At 39.7% G+C, this 20,377-nt stretch overlaps 2 protein-coding genes across 2 annotated transcripts in view; both read right to left on the minus strand.

Moving 5' to 3' along the window:
- Positions 1 to 5,995: 5,995 nt before the first annotated feature.
- The window catches only part of hoxd3a (homeobox D3a), a 66,770-nt gene continuing 52,388 nt past the window's right edge, over positions 5,996 to 20,377 (minus strand). The window contains exons 3-5 of the mRNA XM_044365426.1: positions 9,260 to 9,322; positions 7,008 to 7,575; positions 5,996 to 6,842 (exon numbers count right to left, since the gene is read on the minus strand). Coding sequence (XP_044221361.1) covers positions 6,094 to 6,842; positions 7,008 to 7,473 — 1,215 coding nt within the window. The 5' untranslated portion in view covers positions 7,474 to 7,575; positions 9,260 to 9,322 and the 3' untranslated portion in view covers positions 5,996 to 6,093. The remainder of the gene's footprint in view (positions 6,843 to 7,007; positions 7,576 to 9,259; positions 9,323 to 20,377) is intronic.
- On the minus strand, positions 16,067 to 18,864 carry hoxd4a (homeobox D4a). The gene is made up of 2 exons (XM_044365429.1): positions 17,455 to 18,864; positions 16,067 to 17,053 (listed from the first exon to the last, which is right to left on the minus strand). The coding sequence occupies exons 1-2, from the start codon at positions 17,921 to 17,923 to the stop codon at positions 16,755 to 16,757; spliced, it is 768 nt and encodes a 255-aa protein (XP_044221364.1). The 5' UTR covers positions 17,924 to 18,864; the 3' UTR covers positions 16,067 to 16,754.

Here is a 20,377-nt window from a genome sequence, read left to right on the forward strand (position 1 = left end):
TAGAGGCACTAATACTTTTTGATATAGACTACCAGAGCATTGTAGTCAAGGCTCGGGTAATGTATGAGTTACTTCAGGTTTCCTCACCATCAGTGAGCTATCTTTCACACAAGGAAGGAGGAGAAGAGCCTTTTGGCCAAGCCCTCTAAATCATACCCAGAGGAGTGAGTCATTTATTATAGTTACAATTATATCAATATCACTAACACATAAGAGCTGCGATAAATCCACGCCCATCAGTTTCTGTGACAACATGCATGATCAATGTAGGGGGGCTCCTCAGGCAGAGTTAGCAGTTTGGCTGCAGGTTTCTCACAAGTGTCTTATGAATCAGCAAACTTATTATCTCACAGCAGGAGTTTGATGTATTCAGACCCAGATTTTCAGTCTCACATCAGTTTCTCATCTTTTCTTACATTTCGCATGTCCTTATTGAAAACACTAACCCATAACCCTATACTGTTATGGCATACTGAGTACAACGAGGACCACCTACGCTTTACTGGAAATCCATTACAGTCAGCTGCAGAGGCCAGTTGCAGGAGAACAGAAGCTGACAGGGTAAAGAATTACTTTTAAGCCTTTAGGTGCTTCAGATGATGCAAAACGGACAGCAACCCCACATCAGTCAGTTGGACTGTAACTGAGAGGAAGGCATCAAGTGCTGCAGTTTTAGGTGTCTTACTGCAGGCTCTTCACCCTGATACTTTAAATCCACCTATACAAACATGTAAGAAATGCTTTATAACACACTATAACGTAGCTGTAAGCACATTTAAGTGTTTATGAATGTACTTATTTCTCCTGTTGGCACCAATAGGGAGGCTGCATAAACAGTTGAATGACATTATAGAAAAACACTGTTGTAATAATATAAAATGTCTTCTTAGGAGATGTTATAATGGTTGACGCAATTGTTGACTAATAAACACTTAAAGTGTCCTTATATCTGCTTATAACTACATTATAGTGTTGTGATTTTTAATTAAATTAAATTCAATGTTTTCAACTGCTTAGAAATACTAAATAGGGAGTCTTGAAATAAAGTGTTACCATTTATTTAGTGATGATTTCACTTTGGTGGGAGTGTGTGGACTAACTGTTGAATATCACACCCAGAGAAGGACAAATGTGTCTTACTGCAACCATGAGAATTCACATCCCTGTATTACTTGTGTGGTCTGAGGTAGAAATACAGTGTAGACTTTATGAGTTGGCAAACAACACAGATGCCCCCGCCATGAACAGAGTGTCTGCCTCCTCTTCTCCTTCACCTACTCAGAGTGTGCTGAATCCTTAATGACAGCCGAGGCCAGAGAACAGCAAAGACTTCTGACAATGCTGTCCTCCAACATTCACATCCTCCGTCACTGTTTACAGATGGTCAGGGAGAGTGATACAGATCACTTCCTCCTTATGTCTGATACCAAATGCTTTCTAAACATCACTACAGACCTCCCCATGGTAAAACTGAGAGGAATTTAATCATTTCCATCAGTTAAATTGCCTGAGACAAAAACTGAGACCTTTTTACATCAAGAAAATGTGCTCTGTGTCAGTGTGTGGACTAGTGTGAGGGGGAGGGTGGCTCCTATTTCACAAGTGAAAACACTAAAGCTGTTGCTCTCCTGTATTTTATGTGAAAAAGAAAAATGGTGAGTAAATGAGCATCAGATCAAAACACAAACATTTCAAAACATGTCTTTTATTTGGAAAAATATAGATCTATTAGTCATCGATATATTTTCGATTTGGTATAAGAATACATTACATTAACATTCAATGAGGTCACTGGCATTTTGATTTAGCAATATAAAATATTACATAATGGCATAAAAATAAAAAAATCAATCAATCAAAAATAGGATGTTCAAATGCACTTAAACACAAGATTGAGTTCATATTCAATTTGTTTTGTTGTTGAGATATGACATAAATAAACAGGTAAATAAACTTACACATGTCCTAAGCAGTGTCTGGTAGCCTAATTTCCCTTCACTTAAAGGACTTAAAATGAATTTCCCTCAGTCTGCATCCTACAATATACATCACTTAAGCCATTGGTTATTGATTAGCAGCTGTGATTTACAGTAGTTTCACTTCTGCAAACATTACAGTCACAGGTCATCAACAACAATAAATCCTGCATTTTCCAATCACAAGTAAGGTTTTTTATCATGGTTTTCAGCCTCATGGACAAAAGAAACAAACTACTACTCTGTTACAGAAAATAAATGACACGCAGTTGAGGGATGCTGTGATAAAAGCAAAGCAGACCTTCAGGCCCCCCTTTTTTTTCTTTCACGTCTTCTGCTCCTTTCTTCAGCTCTGAAAGCATTTTAAATTGCGGGCCAGCCCTTTTAGTTCTAGTCAGGTTTTTGGTTGAGATGAAAATCCTCTCCCAGTGCTTTGTGGAGTAATTCACTCTTGATCCGATGCTTGATAATCCACAATCAGCTCATTCGCCGCCAATAAAGCGGAACAGGAGCTATTAAATAAAATGAGTCATTTCTTACTGATTTTAGGATCATTTCTTCTTCTGCGGCGTTTCCACAACTGCGACTCCCTCTTGTCTCTCGAGCCAACGCACGTTGAAAAAAAAACAAAACAAAAGCCCTCTTGGGATGGAGATGGATGCTGCTTACACTCTGAGGAATCATCGCGATATGTTCTGCCAGTGCCGACGTACGGAACAACTTTCTTCGAGGATTGCTCAATAATTATGCAGTGAGAATGTATGTTTCCGCCTGCATCCTATAACCAAATAAGTATTATAAGCAGCTATGACTCTTTTATTCTACTTCTAACACTTCCCCAGAGGTCCCTGCTGTAAGATCTCTTCCCATCATACTAAACACCACCAACAACAAAAACAACAACATTAAAAACACCTATAAAAATGTTAAATTAAAAAAATACAGTTGTCTCCAGGTGGTGGTCCTATGCAGAGATGGCTTGATGGCTGTTAGCACCTCTTGTTCTCATTAATAGTTAGCCTACAGTAGGGCTACTTCCCCATATGTAATTATTACCCTCCACTGAGCAGGCGTGGTCTGCTCTGCTTTTATCCAATCAGGAGCACAAAATGAGCTGCCAGCTACACTGTCTGCTCCTCAACAAAAGCTTCTCCTGGTTCAAGTGTTAGCTGCTTTTTGTTTGTTGCTATGATTAATACATTTGAATAAAGTGCACATCATTAACTTAAGTACAGCCCGTTGATTATCAGTAACACACACGATCAAATTTTGTTTTGTTCACATGCAACAAACAATTAAAATTGATGTACAAACTTTGGTCTCATATTTTGGTTTCCCCGCCAGATATTACTTTATAAAGTAGAATTTTTTATTTTTTATTTTTATTTTTTCAAAAACAGATCAAAGGAACTATGCTCCTGCTATTTCTAATTGAGGTGAAACTTCATCTTGCATGACAGATTGTTGAAATTGATCTCAGCTTCACTCATATAAACAGTTGCAGAGTCAGAGGACGTAAAATCTGAAACTCCATTTGCTCCAAATGATGCTTCATGAGTGAAATGTTGACTTTTACCTCCCAGCATGATGATGGAAAGGATGTTATCAGGACTAAGAGTTGATCATTGCAAAGGTCCAAATTAATGAATAATTTATTTGCATATTCAAAGTGAAAGTTCAGGTCATCTCATATCAGGGAGATATTTTATTAGATGAAACAGTATAACTGCATCTTCATTTGAATCAGATGGCTTTTAATGAAACATATAGAAAATTAAGCAGATCACAATATATTTGGTGAATACTTGACTTAAGATTCCGTTTTGTTTTGATTGGAAAAAAAATCATTTTCGTTCAACTTTGCAAATACTATGTCATGAGAAGTATTTTCGGGGTTCAGTTAAATGACTTGTGCGGTGCAGAAAGCTGCAGTGGGGGGAGATGAAAGAAAGAGCTCACCCAGGGTTAAAATGGCCGCCATCCACTGAACACTGAGATGATTTGTAGCCTATTGTAACAGCCCTCAGCCAATCTAATGAATGGAGGATGGATTTAATTGCGAAATAAACCTAAACACGGTTATTGAAGGATTTTGGATCATACCTGCGTGGTGAATCACATTCACATCCCTGGTTGTATGTGTGTGAAACTTTTTGGGGACCACTGTGTGTGAGACCTGCACGGATTTAAAGTCACTGATGATGTCTTTGACACCAGTTTCATTTCCCTTGACGCGCTCTTCAATCTGAGGATATGATCATCTTAGAAAATGTGAACAAAGTAGGGTGGGTTTTTTTGTGGTCTCCCCCTCATTTAAAGACTGGCCTGCTCGGTTTGAAATGTGTTACTTGGATTTGGAATGCAAATGCTTTGTTCACAAGGAGGAGGAATCAGCGAGGAGTCTGAAAGCGACGAGTTTTTGATTAATGAGCTTTGAAATGGCTCTCCAGGAGCAATAAAGGATGAACTGCTCTCTCTCTCTCTCTCTCTCTCTCTCTCTCTCTCTCTCCCTCTCTTTCTCTCTCTTACACACACGCACACACACACACGCACACACATCCATGGTTGCATCATTTCCAATGTCAAAGTGGCACCGTGTTTTTATTTTCTCTTTTCTGTTTTATTGCCACCAATCTGCCTTACCCATCAAAGGATGGATATATGTTTGTACCTCCACTCCCGCCAATTTATGAAAAATCATTTTGAAGATCACTCCCACTGTGTGTTAATCAATTAGACAGATAGTGATTAGGCTTTGGTCTATAGGAAAATGGAGCTTATTCCCTTCAGTCCCAGCAGATAGGAAGGTAATCATGTGGCCGAGTCTAAAAACTGCTAAGTGACATGTGGAAGATGCAATAAAGCCCATAGACTCACTTCCCTCATACCAATAAAACATCAATAATCTCCAGAGCTGAAATGCACTTTGCATTGGAGGCATAGAGCCGTCTGATGACTTTTAGATATCCTGGTGTCTAATTATTGATTGGCTCTCCCTGTTTGGACCGTACAGTAGAGCTGTGAGTCAATAATCCTCCTCGGCACTGTTACCTGACAGTTTCATTGGGAGCAGAAACTAAACGAGGAATTGAAATGATCAGAAGCTGCAGGATTGTCAGAGTTCCCTCCTGCTGCAGGGTGTTTGGTTTTTTTTTCCTACAAAAATCAACAAAATGCAATAGAAAATGCAAGTTTGAGCACTTTATTTACAAAATGTTAAACACAATAAAATATAACATTTCAATATCATTAGGGTTTCATAAATTTATGGATATCCAACCGAGTGGAATAACAATGGAAGACAAATAAAAAATAGCAATGGACTACACGAAATGACATGCTGGTGTGTATAATATTTGATACTTCGATAGTCTACGTTTTGCTTAAGGTTTGACACAAGATTAACCATGGACACATAGTGGTGTTTATACACTATAAAATGCCCCATTTATCCCAGATTTACAATTAAAAATGCTCCTTTTCAACAATACACTGCGAGTCATAGCATTTTCAAACCCTGTTTGCCAACACTTCCAAGTGCACTGATCTGTCCAATCTTACAAAAAAAACCAAACTCCACACTTATAAATACTCGCATATAAACGATAAATAATGTGCAATACAAAAGTAATTAAATAATAAATAGGCTATATGCTAGTACGAAAGATTATTCAACATAATAAAAAAATAAATAAATAGGATGCTCGTGAGGAAAATGAGATCCTGACAAACAGACGAAAATTTGCCTAAAAGTCCTTCTCTCTAAAGATGAGCTTCTACTTTCGTGATCTACAAGACTTACCTTCAAGTAACGGCATGAAATATTCAGTCAAAACTGCGCATTGCACTTGATAAAAAAACAAAAAATAAAAACGGAACAACTGACAACCAGGCTAGTCTGCCTCTGCGCATCCCCAAATATTCAAGAGAAATGGACAAAGCTGTATTATTTAGAAAATAATTACACAATAGCATTAATAGTAATATCAATAATACTGTAATAATACACACGACTCGCTCGGAGTGTAGTTATTAGACTAGTGAGGTAATAAAAAGAGCGCAACATAATTTTGGCACACACGCGCGCGCGCACACACACACATACAGGAACCACATATTACAAATGCGTGAGTTTAGGCGCTTCCTGAATCCTTCCCTGAGACGCTTGGTGAGAGGTGAGGTCTGTGTATGTGGGATGGGGATCACAGGGTCCATGATGGTGGTTTCCTGGGATCTGAGCGGCACAGCTGTAGTCCACACTAGTGGATGAGGGGTGGGGAAGATGGCCGAGGTTGAACATAGGGCCCGAGGCTGGCATGGAATCAACAAAATTCCCACCCACATAAACGGGGCTGCCTTGCAAATTGGCGTTGGCAAAGCCGCCGTTGCTCTGCATGCCGTGCTGTTCGTACTCGGAGCCCGGGTACCTCTTCTGTTGCGGGATGCAACCACCCAAGGGTGCCGTGTACGCGGCCAAACCGTACATGCTTTGCTGGGGTTTGGCGAATGACGGGGGCGAGGGCGCGTCATAGCTGAGGCTGTTCACGTTTTGGAGCTGGCCAGAGTATCCAATGTGATTTGGGCCACTCAGCGGCGGGCTTCTATCCGGGGAGTGTCCCAGGGGAGAGTGCGCGAGCCCTTTAGACTTCTGGTCCTTTTTGTATTTCATCCTCCTGTTTTGAAACCAGATCTTTATTTGACGCTCGGTGAGATTTAACAGATTTGCCATTTCCACTCTCCGAGGGCGACAAAGATACCGGTTAAAGTGAAACTCCTTCTCCAGCTCTACTAGTTGTGCGCTGGTGTAAGCAGTTCTGACCCGTTTGGACGCTGGTCCCGGTGGGCTCTTTTCATCACTCACCTCACCTGCAATGACAATAAACAACAGCATCTTCACGTTTATGAGCCATTTCAATACCATTATAGTCTAGCAAACTGTAAGCACAACAAAGCACAAGGCCCAAAAGCCCCCCCTCCACCCCTACTCCCACACACACACACACACACACAGCTCTCCATCATGATTACTACCTGCAGTGGTGCAGTTGTTGCTCTTCTGCTTTGAGTTCTGCCGGCTCTCCTTCATCCAGGGGAATATCTGCTTTGTGAGGACTGATGTGGTAGAACTGGAAGCGCTTCCGGATGGAGATTTCTTCTTCTGGGATGCAGAGCTGTTGGGGCTGGGAGAGGATGCGGACAGTGGAGGTGCTTGCTGCTCCACAATACTCGTTGCCTGGCTGCTGCTGCTGCTGCTGCTGCTGCTGCTGTTGCTTTGACTGCTGCTTTGCCGCATACAGTCTCCGTTCAGGTCACTGTCTTTGAGAGTTGGTGGCCGGACAGCAGAGGTCTGGATGGGACACACTGTGCCCTGGTAGTCATTCTCGATGTTAGAAGCAGGGTAGGATTGATGAGCGGGGCCATAGTTGTAAGAGTCTGGTTTGGGGTAGGTGTAGCCTCCAAAAAGTCCAGAGTTATCGTAGTATGTTGCTTTCTGCATTTTGTTAATTCAAAGCCAATAATCCAGAGCAGCTCTATCCAATGGCATGGGTGTTGTTTATTCACGTGATTGGTCTTTCCCACCGTAGCTCCAGTCTGTGACCTATAAAAGAGAAATATATCAGATTCATCTGGGCACACATGAATTAACTTCCTCAACATTACTTCAGATGACTGCGTGAGATTCAGGGTTTGAACACACAAGTTCACAATAAACCAAGAGACTCTCTTCCTCTCTGCTCTGCACAAGATTCATTCTGCTATAGTGCAACAGCGGCTATTAAATTAGAAATTACCAACTGCCTCTACACTGTCTATAACAGTGATACATGTCTCAGGCCCCAGAATCGAGCCGTGTGTGACTCATTTCTGGCACAAAACAGTTAAAGTTTAACTTACGCTAAAAAGGACCCTCTGGAAGGCTTTACGAGCCCCTCAGAAATAAGCTGAATCAGCATTTGACACACACAAACACACAATACCCTTTTCACTAATCACAAGGCCTGACAAAAGCCCGTCATGCATTGTTCCCTGTAGCAGAAATATAGCCCACCAAGGCCGAGGCGCACATGCGTTTGAATCACATGTTTACGCACACAAGAAGGCGACGCTCATCGACGCCAGGCTTCGATATTAATGTTAATATCACAAATGTAGTGGGAGTGTCTGGAATATGTGTGTGTTTGTGAGTGTGTGTGTGTGGGAGAGAGAGAGAGAGAGAGAGAGACAGAGAGAGAGAGAGAGAGAGCTGTGTTTCGTTTGGCTGGGTGGGGGTGGGAGTAATATTTGATATTTCATTAGTCTTAACTCATGTCACAACCTATATTTTGGGTTGCTAAGTCAGTATCTTCCTTCTGCCTCATTCATGAAAAAATGTACCTTAAAATATCTGCAGATATTTTAGATTAAAGCAGAAATAAACCAAATATTCTAGTGGATTATTTTATAAACAGACACATGTGATTAAAGAATATAACAGATAAAACAGCATTTTAACAAAGTTGAAACTAAAATATCAAAGGGTCTGTACTGTATGCTGGTGGCTTGAGGAGGTGCAGTCTGCGCCGTGCATAACAATTGCACCTGTCAGTGTGGACCGCGGCAAAATTTATGACCGCAAATGTTAAACGGCCTCAGAGAGGAATGAAAAGCAAAACACTCCTCAAGACACGAAGCCCTCAGAAGTGTAAAACTAAGCGTAGGAGGAAGGCAAGGGAAAGAATTTCATACTCGGCGACTTCTCTCATACAGGGGCTCGGTTTATAAATGATGCCTCGTGGCTGCGCGCGAGTCAGCAGCCAAAACACCGAGGTGAAAGAAAGACTGGAGCTGTTGCTGGTTTAAAAAAAAAAAAAAAAAACTGGCTGGGAATATTGGCGATGGCTGCAAAATGTGGAAATCGTGGGATAAAGTGGTGAAATTCCTCTTAATTTTACGTTTTTTTTATGTGCATGTTTATCAGTTATATTTCAGAAGAGTGTGTGACTGTAAACGTGTTTAATGCATTTTTCTTTTTTTGTATTAAAATAACAAGTGTGTTGTCACTCACGAGGCTTTGTTGCAAACAGCAGGAAAAGGACACGTTGAAATGAGATTCAAACCTGCGCAAATAATTACACGTAGAGGCTCAGTTAAAAGTCTAATCATCCCTCATGTCTGTTTTCGTGATTTAAGCCTCCAGTGAAACACCGAGAGCGTTAATGTGCAGCCTAATAACAAATCACCCTTTCTCCTTGTTAGCAGTTGGCTCTGTTGACCACTCCCTTTATTAAAGAAGTGTTACTCACCGAAATCTGTGCAAATCTCTTTTATTATATCCCTCACGCATTCATCACTGCTCCCACCTCGACCTGGAAGAAAAAAAACAAAAACAAAATACAAATGTATTCTCATTAAAGGTTTGTTTTGCTCTTTTTTTAACTGCAGCAATGTGCGGGCCTGAAATTAAATAGAAACATAAAGATTAACACCAGGCCCAATTATATTCACACTTTAAAAAATTCAATCAAAAACGATTGTAATTAAATATTCAATTATAAAATATCAAGTAAAAAAATCTAATTCATATGATTCCTGGCCGATTAATATATATTTTGCACTGTTTAATTTAATGAAACTGGAAGACTTGAGAATTAAAGAGCACATATGAGAAATAGAATTTTTTTTTTGACTGCCTGCAATGCTTGTGAAAACTCCTACATCTGCACTTTTGCACAAAGAGCTAGGCCAAATATTTAGCAGTCATAAGCTTTTTTGGGTGACCTTTGGGTCATTCAGCACTAAGTCAAAGTTTAATGAACAACGAGCAGTTTGGCTTCAAGTAGACTCAAATTCTCAACTAAATTCAAAGCAGCTTTTCAGCGGTGACTGAAACGAGAGGAGAAGATGCTCGACCGGCGGCGAGAAAGAAAAGAGAAAAAAAAAAAGATAGAAATGAAACCTCAGAAAATGTCGGTAATTTGTTTTCACTGTGAGTGTGAAAACAACCACTGTTCTCCTGCTTGTTTGAGGATATTCACTTTAAAATATCATCATGGAGATTTAAGATTCCTTCGATGTGGATTATTTTTGGTAAAGCTGCTTCGATATTGTGCTCCTGAAGTGCTTTTGCGCACACTGAGCTACTAGTCGCAGACATGGTCCTCTTTTCAAACAACAGTGTTTTTCGCCTACGCGTTGTTACGGTAAGTTTGGTTCACACAATAGGCCGGACTCAATATGGAGTGTTATTATCCCACTTGGTCGTTTGTACTCGTTATCCCTTCAAATTCTGTTTAGATTCCACTTTAAACAAGCTTTGGAGGCGTTTTTTAAATGTTGGATAATTATATCTTGCAGCAGCTGATAAACATAATGTTGGACCTCTGCTCGCTGTTGTTGGTCTGTTTTTTTCCTGGAGAAAATACGGGCTGCTCACAAAATGCTAAATTGCCTTTTGCAACATAAAAAGCTGCTTTTTTGTTGATATCTGTTGAAATTCAGCCGGTTAAGCCGCAAAAAAGACGCACAACCCAGAGAATGTTGTCTGTAAAAATGTAGTGCACATAAATTAAACTGTAATACATTAACAAACAGATTATAACCAAATAAAATAATCAACTTAATTATAAGTTTTTATTGTCTTTACCACTCAGGCCTTTGATGTTTATTCTTATAAAGTCTAGTCAACACCTAAAGAGAAATATATTCACATGAGTTACAATTAACCAAATACAAGTTAGTCAGAAAGGTATCCAAATAAAATAGAAGTATTTGCCTTTTGTCCTTGATCACTTTCCAGCACGCTAATCCTTTAAAACATCCAATATGAATTCATGTATAATATAACATTGCAGGTTAACAAAGCCATACAGTTGAAACCACATAAATCACGGCAAACGCCACTGTGACGATAAGACAACAAATTAATGTGATTTACGATCCGGGAGTCAAAAAAGAAAAGTTGCTCTCCTACTTTTTCCTTCGAGCCGGCTTTCATCGAAACGTGAAATCAGCTGAAAAGTGCAGGACAGTTCAGACTCAATCTGTCGATAATATTTGGACGCGTTTTCCCCAACAAAAAAATTATCAATCTGCTTTTGAGGAGATGGCTGTGGTCTCCATATCCGCAAGCTCGCCGGCGAGAAAGCCACATTAACAAGCATCACCTCCTTGAATGGAATAAATCACATATATTTCCTTGCATCATATTAACCCGTGGTTAAAGGTTGCATTCTGCCATGCAATTGCTTACCTGTGAATCAATTCATCATATACAGGTTCCCCCTCAGTCTCAGTTCCTTTCCACGCAGTCTCTAGAATAAATCCTTCACCCTTTGTCTGTAGACAATGCTGTCCTAAACCTGATCTTGCTGTTTTTCAGACATTTCCATATACCAATGGAGACAGTATTCCCGAAAGAATGGAAGGACTCGCATTCAACTACCAATAAAAAGCGAACAAGGTATCCTTATTCCTGGAAAAAAAAATCCCTGGTAATCAATCACCCATTGAAACATACATGCATTCAGAAACGCACAGGCCTATACAGATTTGGAGCTAACATCAGGATTTTTTGGGGTGTTTCGGAAGCTTTATGATGACAAATAAAGGCGCTGCCTTAAGATACAAGCATATTTGTTCACGTGATTGTTCTCTTCTTCAACCAAGCCTTTACCTCACCAATCCATTTTGATAAAGGGTGGCGTTTATTTCCTCATCTGAACTGTGTGAAAATGTTGCACTGCCTATTTTCTTTTCATCTCCTGCTTACATTGCAACTCGCCTGCATTTCAGCATTTAAACACAGGCTGAAATGCTTGTTGTTACGGCGTTAATAATAAAGATTTACACATTATCATGCTCTATCAGGGCAGGGGTTAAGCTATATTATCTGCAGTGTATTTTGCGTAAAAAATGATCTGTGCATTTTACATGTTACAGCAGCTTTAAGCTTACCAGCATTTTGGAGATTTTCACAAATAGAAACTATCAGGAACATCACAGGAAAAGCTGTAAAGTTGGCTTATAACGCAACACATGCAAGTATTTTTTTTGTTAATAATCCTGTTTAGTCGCCCAGTAGCTCCATTGATGTGGGATGTGCATTTTTAAGATGATTTATTACTTATTTTTTTTCTTCCAGCTGGGACTGGATTGTATTCAAATAAACCACATTATCATCTTTTGTTTGTTGTGTCTGTCTCTGCTGAAACACAAAGAGTGAGATGGTCGTGTCTTCTCCTGCATTGTTTTCAATATCTATTACAGAAAATAAAAACATATATTGTGGTTGGTTTAATAGCTAATAAATAAATGCACCGAGAGAGAGAGAGAGAGAGAGAGAGAGGAACTAGGATGGGTTGTGAAGAGGGGGATTTGGAGCCGCAGAGACCCGTCGGCTGGTTCAGCGGTGGGTTATCTTTGAAGTGAAGAAGGGGTTCAGGACTGGTAGCGTCGCAGCATATGTTCAGAGGGTAATAAAAGTGAAAGATTTACAGTTTTCGCCCGGCCCCCCAACAGCCTCGCACCCTTTCAGGAATTACTGAGAATGATTTACAAGGAGGCAGAACTGTCAAGCCTGTCCGAACTTCTACGACTGTCAGACATCAACATCAAATCTTCCCTCATTAACAATAAAACAGTAGAAATCGACAGTAAACCAAAGCAAAAACTGAACATAAATTTTCTTATATTGGAAAAGCTCCTCTGTAAAGATATCTTCATTTCTAATTAGCAAACAAAAACACAACAAGTCATAATTTTAATGTTGTGTATTTGGGAAAAAATATGTAGTTATTTCTTAAAATTTTAGAGAAAATTAGTAAAAAATCAGAATTAGACTGTTAATAAGGAATCAGTGGGCCCTGTGCAGGGGCCACTGTCCGACAGAGCATTTATTCACAGCGAGCATCCATAAATACATGTCACTGCCCTTTACTTTTTACGATTTATCCTATCAATCCTTTTCAAGATACATGCGTAAACAGCAAACACACACATACACACACACACATACACACATACACAACAAAACAAAAAAAAAATCAGCCTTTGCTAAAAAAAAATATAAATAAGAGACGTGCATACAGCGACTAGCCAGATACAAATTCTGCTCAGAGCGCACACATCAAAGGGAGCAATTTATCAAAATATCACGACATTTGATATCGTCATTTACCAGCTCGGGCAACATGAAAAATGCTGAAATATTTACCTACCCAAGCATCCATCGGTTCGGATGTGTTGCTAAAGTGCGGGGCTACGGTTGCGCCGGGTATCGGATATTATTTTCTTGGGGGATCTCTTCAGTTTTCAAGTCTGATAGAGTCCTTGCGATTAATGACGACGCCGTGTTTCTAGGGGGACGTGCTGCATTAATTATTTAGACAATCACGTGGTCGAGAATAGAGAGCGGAGTGGTATAGTCTCTGGATTATATCTCTGAATGCAGACAGCGCACTTTAATATATCTTAGGGGGGTTGTCTGGCACGGAGAGGCTTCTGCGAAAACAGCTGGAAATCAAATATGGCCGGATGGAGAGCAACGACGTTGTATTCCTGCACTGGGTGCAGTGTCATTGAAAATGGCACTGCCTTTGGCTCCCATTTATTGCTGTTCAGACATGTAGGTCAGTGTGGCTACACACTGCACGGTGTGTAGTAGGCTGCTCTGACCTGATAATTGCTGGTGAGAACTATGTTATGATAAATATTTATACAAATGATGTTTTTATGGCCAAGAGTTCAAACAAGTCAGGTTATGATATTAAATGGCTCTAAAATAATAATTAATGAATAGCAATCAAAAGGACTAATGTATATTAGGTAGGTTAGTTGTCCAGTTGTGCCAATCCCCCCCTCCACCTCCCCCTCCCCCACTCCTCTCATCCCCCCCTCTCTCTCTCTCTCCCTCTCATCCTCTCTTCAGCATCTATGTGCAGATCATTTATGGCAGGATGGTGGATTGGTAGCATCACTTTGTCTCAGCTTCTCTCTGAATCCAAATGACACACGCTTGTATTTCACACATACACACACACACACACACACACACACACACACTCGCGCGCGCACACAAATATATAAGCGCGTGTGCACGCCTGCAGGGACACACGCGCTCAGCGGGGATCAGATTGTGGTCACCGGGGATGAAAACATTGCTGAGTTTGTGACTGTAGATTGTCTTTCCACATGTCTGTTAATGCCCATTTTTGTTTGGATGAGAGTTGATTGTGTAGTGCGGAGGGGGGTCGAGGGTCAGTATCGCAGAAGTTCATCTCTAATAAAAGCATAACTCGTGATGCACGAGGGGGTTTCATATAATAACCCAAGTGGTCTTTCTCATGTATGCACACATGCTAAAACAGCAGCAACTACTAAGTGTTGCGTACTTTGGTTTTGGAGCAAGTTTTTTATTTCAGTTTTGAGTCCCACTGGGCCAGTAAACTCCACTTGTGTCTCTATTTTGCAATAAATATCTCACTTTTAAGAACCCAAACATGATTTTCACTGAACAAAATTCAAAAGATTCATTATGAGCCTAAAAATTTCAACGAGGATGTTTTTACGCAAAGCATGAGTTCCTTTTGATAAGCGCTAATGGCTGAAAATTAAGTCACGCCAGGTTAAAAACTCGTTCTTTATCAGTTTTATACACAAACTTCACTTATTCTACACTAATAACTAATTTATACTCTTAGATTTTTATACTTGACAGGAGAACAGACTGAGTTTACCCAAGCAGCGCACATTTGGTGCATTTGTGGATGTTTGGTAAAAAGGCTCCATGTGGCTTCACGTGCTTGTTACCACTGAAGAAAAACTCGCTTTTCCCACCAAAAGTGATTCTTTTTGTAAATGGCGCAACACCAATGACCCGAAATAACAAATAACCACATAAACATACATAATAAAAAGGATTTTTTTTTTCTTTCTTTTTTTTTTTTTTTTTTTTGTTGTTGATTTGAGAGTATTTCACAGCCTCGGCTGGCAGAGGGGAGTCAATTTCTTCAAAATTAAAACGTTTCTCGGGTGAAGTAAAGAAAAAATCTCGCGACAAATTTCTTTCTGCAATCATTTTAAATGCATAGTCAGTAGAAATCTTTATTTTTTTCCAATATACTTCTCACATCTCAATGCACAGTACAAGGTAAAAAGCATGTACAAAAATAAAACCAAAAAGATTGCATATTGACATGAGGAGACAAATGCACATATCAGGACCTTTCTGGGGGCTGCGCCGGATATAAATACAGTTAAAACACGTGTAAAACTATTGAATCCACGCAATGACTCTTGCTTTGAATGCTTTAGCTTTTCTTTTTTTTTTAAGTGTGGAAAACCCCTCTGAACCAAAGCGAGAAGCGCCTGGGAGAGAAAATGCTGCTTGTCCGGCGGGTCAGGGGTGTTGGGGTCAGTCCTCGCGGCTGAAATGTGTCCCCTGGATGAACCTGCCACTGCTGCTTTGTCGACCTTCGGTTGAAATACCTTTTCAAGCCTCTCATGGAGAAAACTTCAGAGAGAGAGAAGACCTCCAAGAAACTGTTGGAGCTTCTGGGCTTTTTTTTTGTTTTGTTTTGTTTGTCCGAAGACAATGAGGGTTTAAAACAAGAAATATCTGTCTTGTGACGTGAAAGCCCCCCTCGGTAAGCTTGGTGTAAATGGAAAATGATAAGATTCCCACATGAACTAAGACTAAACTTTGCATAAAGCCATGCTAATAATGCACAAGAGTTCAAACATATTTTAGATTAATAAAAGTCCAACGAATAGTTTTAATTAAATTTGTATGTGTGCTATAGGCTACGAAAATTTACACTTTTTTTTATTTTTAAACAAATAAATAAGGACGCAAAAAAAAATCATATCAAGGAAAATAAACAATTATCCTCCTAAATATTCTGGATTTGATTATTTCCGATGAGAAACATCCAATACCAATTCGGTGCCATGCAGGAACAAATGATCTTTCATGAAAGAGTTTCAGATGGCATGAGAGAGCCTCTTAAAATGTACACTGTTTACAAAGATGTCAAAAGAGATTTATAAGGGCACTCGGAATAGTATGCACACAGGAATGTTCTTGATTTTTGGGAATAACATTTAGGCTAAGAAAATTTTAAAAGCTTTATTGTACAAAATAAGTTAAAACATACAAGTCACGAAGAAACGTGTAACTGATATATAAAAAAAATCAACGGGATATTTGCAACTTACGAAAAGGAGGTTGAGTTGTGTTTGACGTTCTGTTTCTTTCAAGTATATATTTATATGTATATATAGCCTATATTGTGCATTTATTATGTAGTTTCAATGAGAGTAAAACTGAAACAACATTTATTAGTGTGTGTGTGCGTGTGTGTGTGTGTGTGTGTAATTTGAACGAATGGCTTCCCTGTTTTTGAATAAAGATATTTCAATCTTTAAAAGCAGCGTGAATCCACGTGAGAAGAGCAGAGACACTTTGTTTAAATCCATGAAATGTCCGCAGAGAGGGGGGATGATGATGATGATGGGGGGGTAAACGTCCAAAAAGAAGAAGTTTGTGTCTCTTTGAGGAAATTAAAACAAGCAAGAGAGGCTCAACTTTCAAACCTCTCAGTTATAAAGACTGATTGATTTTCTGACTCAGCCTTGAGTCAACACTGCTGGGGTCATTTTTTTGTTAAATAATAATAATAAAAAATAATAATAATTAAAAAAAAGGCTAAAAACGACATCAGCCCATGCAAAAAGTCAGATGCAACCTGTGTCTTTTTTTATATACAGTTAATTTCTAAAGATATGACACCCCCTCCTCTCTTATAATGATGTGATATCAGTCTGGTTATCCTTCTGGAGGCTTTGCAGATGGCTGGAGGCTGGTGTAGATCTGCCCTTGGTGTTGGGTAGTTTGTGATCTTTCTTCCATTTCATCCGTCTGTTTTGAAACCAGATTTTGATCTGCCTTTCGGAGAGACAAAGCGTGTGGGCGATTTCAATCCGTCGCCGCCTGGTCAGGTACCTGTTAAAATGAAACTCCTTTTCAAGCTCCAAAACCTGCTGCCGGGTGTAAGCTGTTCTGGACCGTTTGGGCTCAGGTCCTGTGTAATCCGGGTTCACTGGGAGAAAGAAAACAAACCAGAAGAAAAAAGAAAAAGTCACCAAATGGACCAATGCAGCTTGCAAGCAAAAACAATACAATGAGGACTGTCTTGTCTACCCGGGGCGCTCAAACTTTAAGGAAATTCACACGGAAGCGAGAGAAGGAGAATAAATGACAGATTTCTGCTGAATTTAGATGCAGCAGATTTGCTGCAGATATAAGCACCATTACAACCGGTCAGTATGTGTTTTCAGAAGCTTTGAGGACCTCACCTAGCGGCCTATTTCCTGAGCTATAAAAATTTATGACTTGTGTAATTGGCGAGGCCTTTCAAAGACTCCCATAAATATTACACTGAATGATTTTAAACTACAGGTCTCAGCTGGTCCAAAAGAGAATTATAAGAGCAAATCTTACCAGTTGTTACGTGGACTTTCTTCATCCAGGGGTAAACTACTGCAGGCTGCTTGGCTTGTATCCCATTTTGGCTCTTTGTGTTTTGCTGCTGTCCACAAGTCCGGGGTCCGGCCACTTGGACCGGGGGCCCCTGCTCAGTCTGTGCGTTAAAGGGGCTCGGGTGGCTGGGTCTCTCGTGCACATGACCCCGTGGCTGCACTGTGGAGTCCTGCACAGTGTTGCAGCTGAAGGGCTGCTCCGTGTAGTTTGACCGTGGGTAGATCCCTGGATGCTGAAAGTCTGTGTCCTGCGATGGACTGAAGTAGTCCGAGCCCTGCTCAGGTATATAGTTATTTTGTGAATATTCCTCGCAGGGAGGAAATTTAGGATCCACATACTTAGAGTTCACCATATACGAACTCATGGCCATTAATTTCTGAAGGTAGAAAATACTAATTTTTCTCGAGTTGTCTTTTTTTCCTCCCTCCATAAAGCCCTCCTACTTGGTGTCAACTGAATAAAGTTAGCGAACCATGTGACCAGATCGGCCAATAGAGGTGATGCTGGTCCATAAACGGGTAAACATACAACTAAAGGCAATTTAATCTAACTTAAGATAAACCCAAATTAGACTCTAGTGGAATAAATAAACTTCGCCCTCAAACATTTGCATGCACATTTGGAAAATACAAAGTCATGCTGAAATAAAAAGAAAAAATACACACAACAACATCTGACTTGAACCTCTGAGCTTATATTGATGTAAAAATAATTCAAAGAAATAAAAGAAAGGAACATTGGAACACTAGCTGAAGACTTGTGGTTGTTTTATCCAAACAGATGTGAAAATAGATCAGTTCCTGAGGCACTGCTCTGACTTGAAGGCATGGTGTTCAACAGAGAAACCAACAAAAGATACAAAAAGCCCCTTGGCATAAAAGCAGGGAATAATGACTGAGGACAATTGATGGAGACTGTCTTTGTCAAGGAGGGGTCATCCAAAAGTTACACGAATCTCATCACTTCATCTGCTCCCATCCCTTTTGAAAAAAAAAAAAAAAAAACTGTCTCAGGAGCCTATTGGCCAGCAGCAGCAGCCTCTGGGAATCAATAAGAACAGACACGACTCACAGGAGAGAAAAGCTACAGCTGTGAGTGTGTGCTGTGACTTATGTATTTGATCCCAACACCAAATAGAAAACACAGCCTCCTTTTTTTTTCCTAATTATGTTGATTTCCATGTGTAACATTTTGGATCAGATTCCCCTTTGAGCCCTATAGAGTTTCAACATGCCTAAGCTCCACTCTTCATGAAGAATGTGGTGTTGTCAGATTTACTCTCGTGCACAAATCAACACTGTCACTGTAGCGCTTGACAGCACATCAGGAACCAGACGCCTAACAAGATGGCAATAAGTCAATAAATCGAAGTTTTTTCATCGACCATATACTCCCCTAGAATCGAATCTGTGACTCTGGTTTCATCACACAAATTCGGTTCTACAGGGTATATATAGACGACGGGAAGCGACACTGCCCACTTTTTTTAGCTTCATAACCACAGTAATTTATTTGTAACAGTCAGTATAGATATAAATATCACAGAATGAATGCTGCATAAGGAAATGAGAAGCATGCATCAGATCTGAAGAATCATTATAATCGGATATGTCTTGTTTTATGGAAGCTCAGCTATTTTTTAAATTCTTTTTTTTTTGCTCTGTAGGATTAATATTTTCTCTGCTACAATCGTTTATTATGGGCTTTGTGTTGTGCGGGTTTAAAGCACAACTGGTCACACAATAGATACAAATGTCAGGTCTGTCACAGCTTCTCAAAAAAAAAAAAAAAAAAAAAAAAAAAAAAGGAGCTAAACTGTCTTTTTGCCCAGAGCATTGCTGTCAATTTCAGCTGCAAACGACAAGAAAAAGACAGTGAACGAATTATCAGTCAGTAAGTCTGGCAGGTCTTCTTCAACCCACCACAGTCCCAAGTTCATAATCAAACAAAACAGCCTCTTTAAGAGAGTATAATCTTTAAAACTGTCAGCTCAGAATAAAATATAGGCCCTTTTTTTCCAAATATAAACTCACCAGCAGATAGCCAGTTAGATAGTAGCTGGCTAATACTCAAGATCTTATCACCACATGTCCAGAAGATGAGGCTCGAGGCCACGGAGGTCAAACTAAATCATTTACAAAGTTATCAAAAAGTTCAATTATTTTCGCTGCTGCTGACAGCTCAAAGGGTGCAAAAGTTTACCAAATCCTCGTAAGCCATTAACTCACCACCATGGCAGCCACTGCAAATCCTTCTGAAATAGCCTTTACAAATGAGTGAAGGCTGTGAATGGCTGCTTTTTATATATATCTGAACAGAGGCACCCCGGGAATGAAACCAAATTATATTAATATTAGTTATTATCAAAATATGTGGGCCAAAATCAAGCAGAAATATAATTTCAGTGTGTTACATCAGCCAGAAATTCTTATGGGACCTGCGTGACGCTTTGAATCGATTTCAGTCAGATTAAAATGATGAAATTATAATCTCAGGTTTTATTTCATGGGACATTTGTTTTGTTGTTGTGGTTTTTTTTCTTTTCTTAAAGCACAGTGGCCAACATTTGATACATTTCAGTTCGGGAAAAGCCTGAAATAAAGATGATTTCTTCTCTGATAAGAAATAAACATGTGAACATTTTTACCTGCTGATTATTTACTAGATGATGTGTGAAGTGGTTTGATATAATGTCATATTTTGGCTGCATTTCAACATTTTCAGGTTGAACTACACTGTAAAGTAACATGAGAATAAAATTGAAAATGAAGCTTTTCGTATACAGACTTTGTCATAAAGCAGCCATCATCTTTACTCTGCAAATAAATTTTTAAAAAAACAGCAAAATATTCGTTCTGGCTGCAGGTAAAAGTCACACAACAGA

Source organism: Thunnus albacares, chromosome 11 (genome assembly GCF_914725855.1).
Source record: "Thunnus albacares chromosome 11, fThuAlb1.1, whole genome shotgun sequence".
In the NCBI taxonomy this organism is placed as follows: Eukaryota; Metazoa; Chordata; class Actinopteri; order Scombriformes; family Scombridae; genus Thunnus; species Thunnus albacares.

Bases quoted from the DNA above. Each gene is read 5' to 3' on its own strand.
- hoxd4a (XM_044365429.1), bottom strand. From the start codon at position 17,923: ATGGAGGGAGGAAAAAAAGACAACTCGAGAAAAATTAGTATTTTCTAC. The intron at 17,054-17,454 runs GTAAGATTTGCT...TCTTTCTCCCAG, and splicing joins GAAAGTCCACGTAACAACTG to TGAACCCGGATTACACAGGA.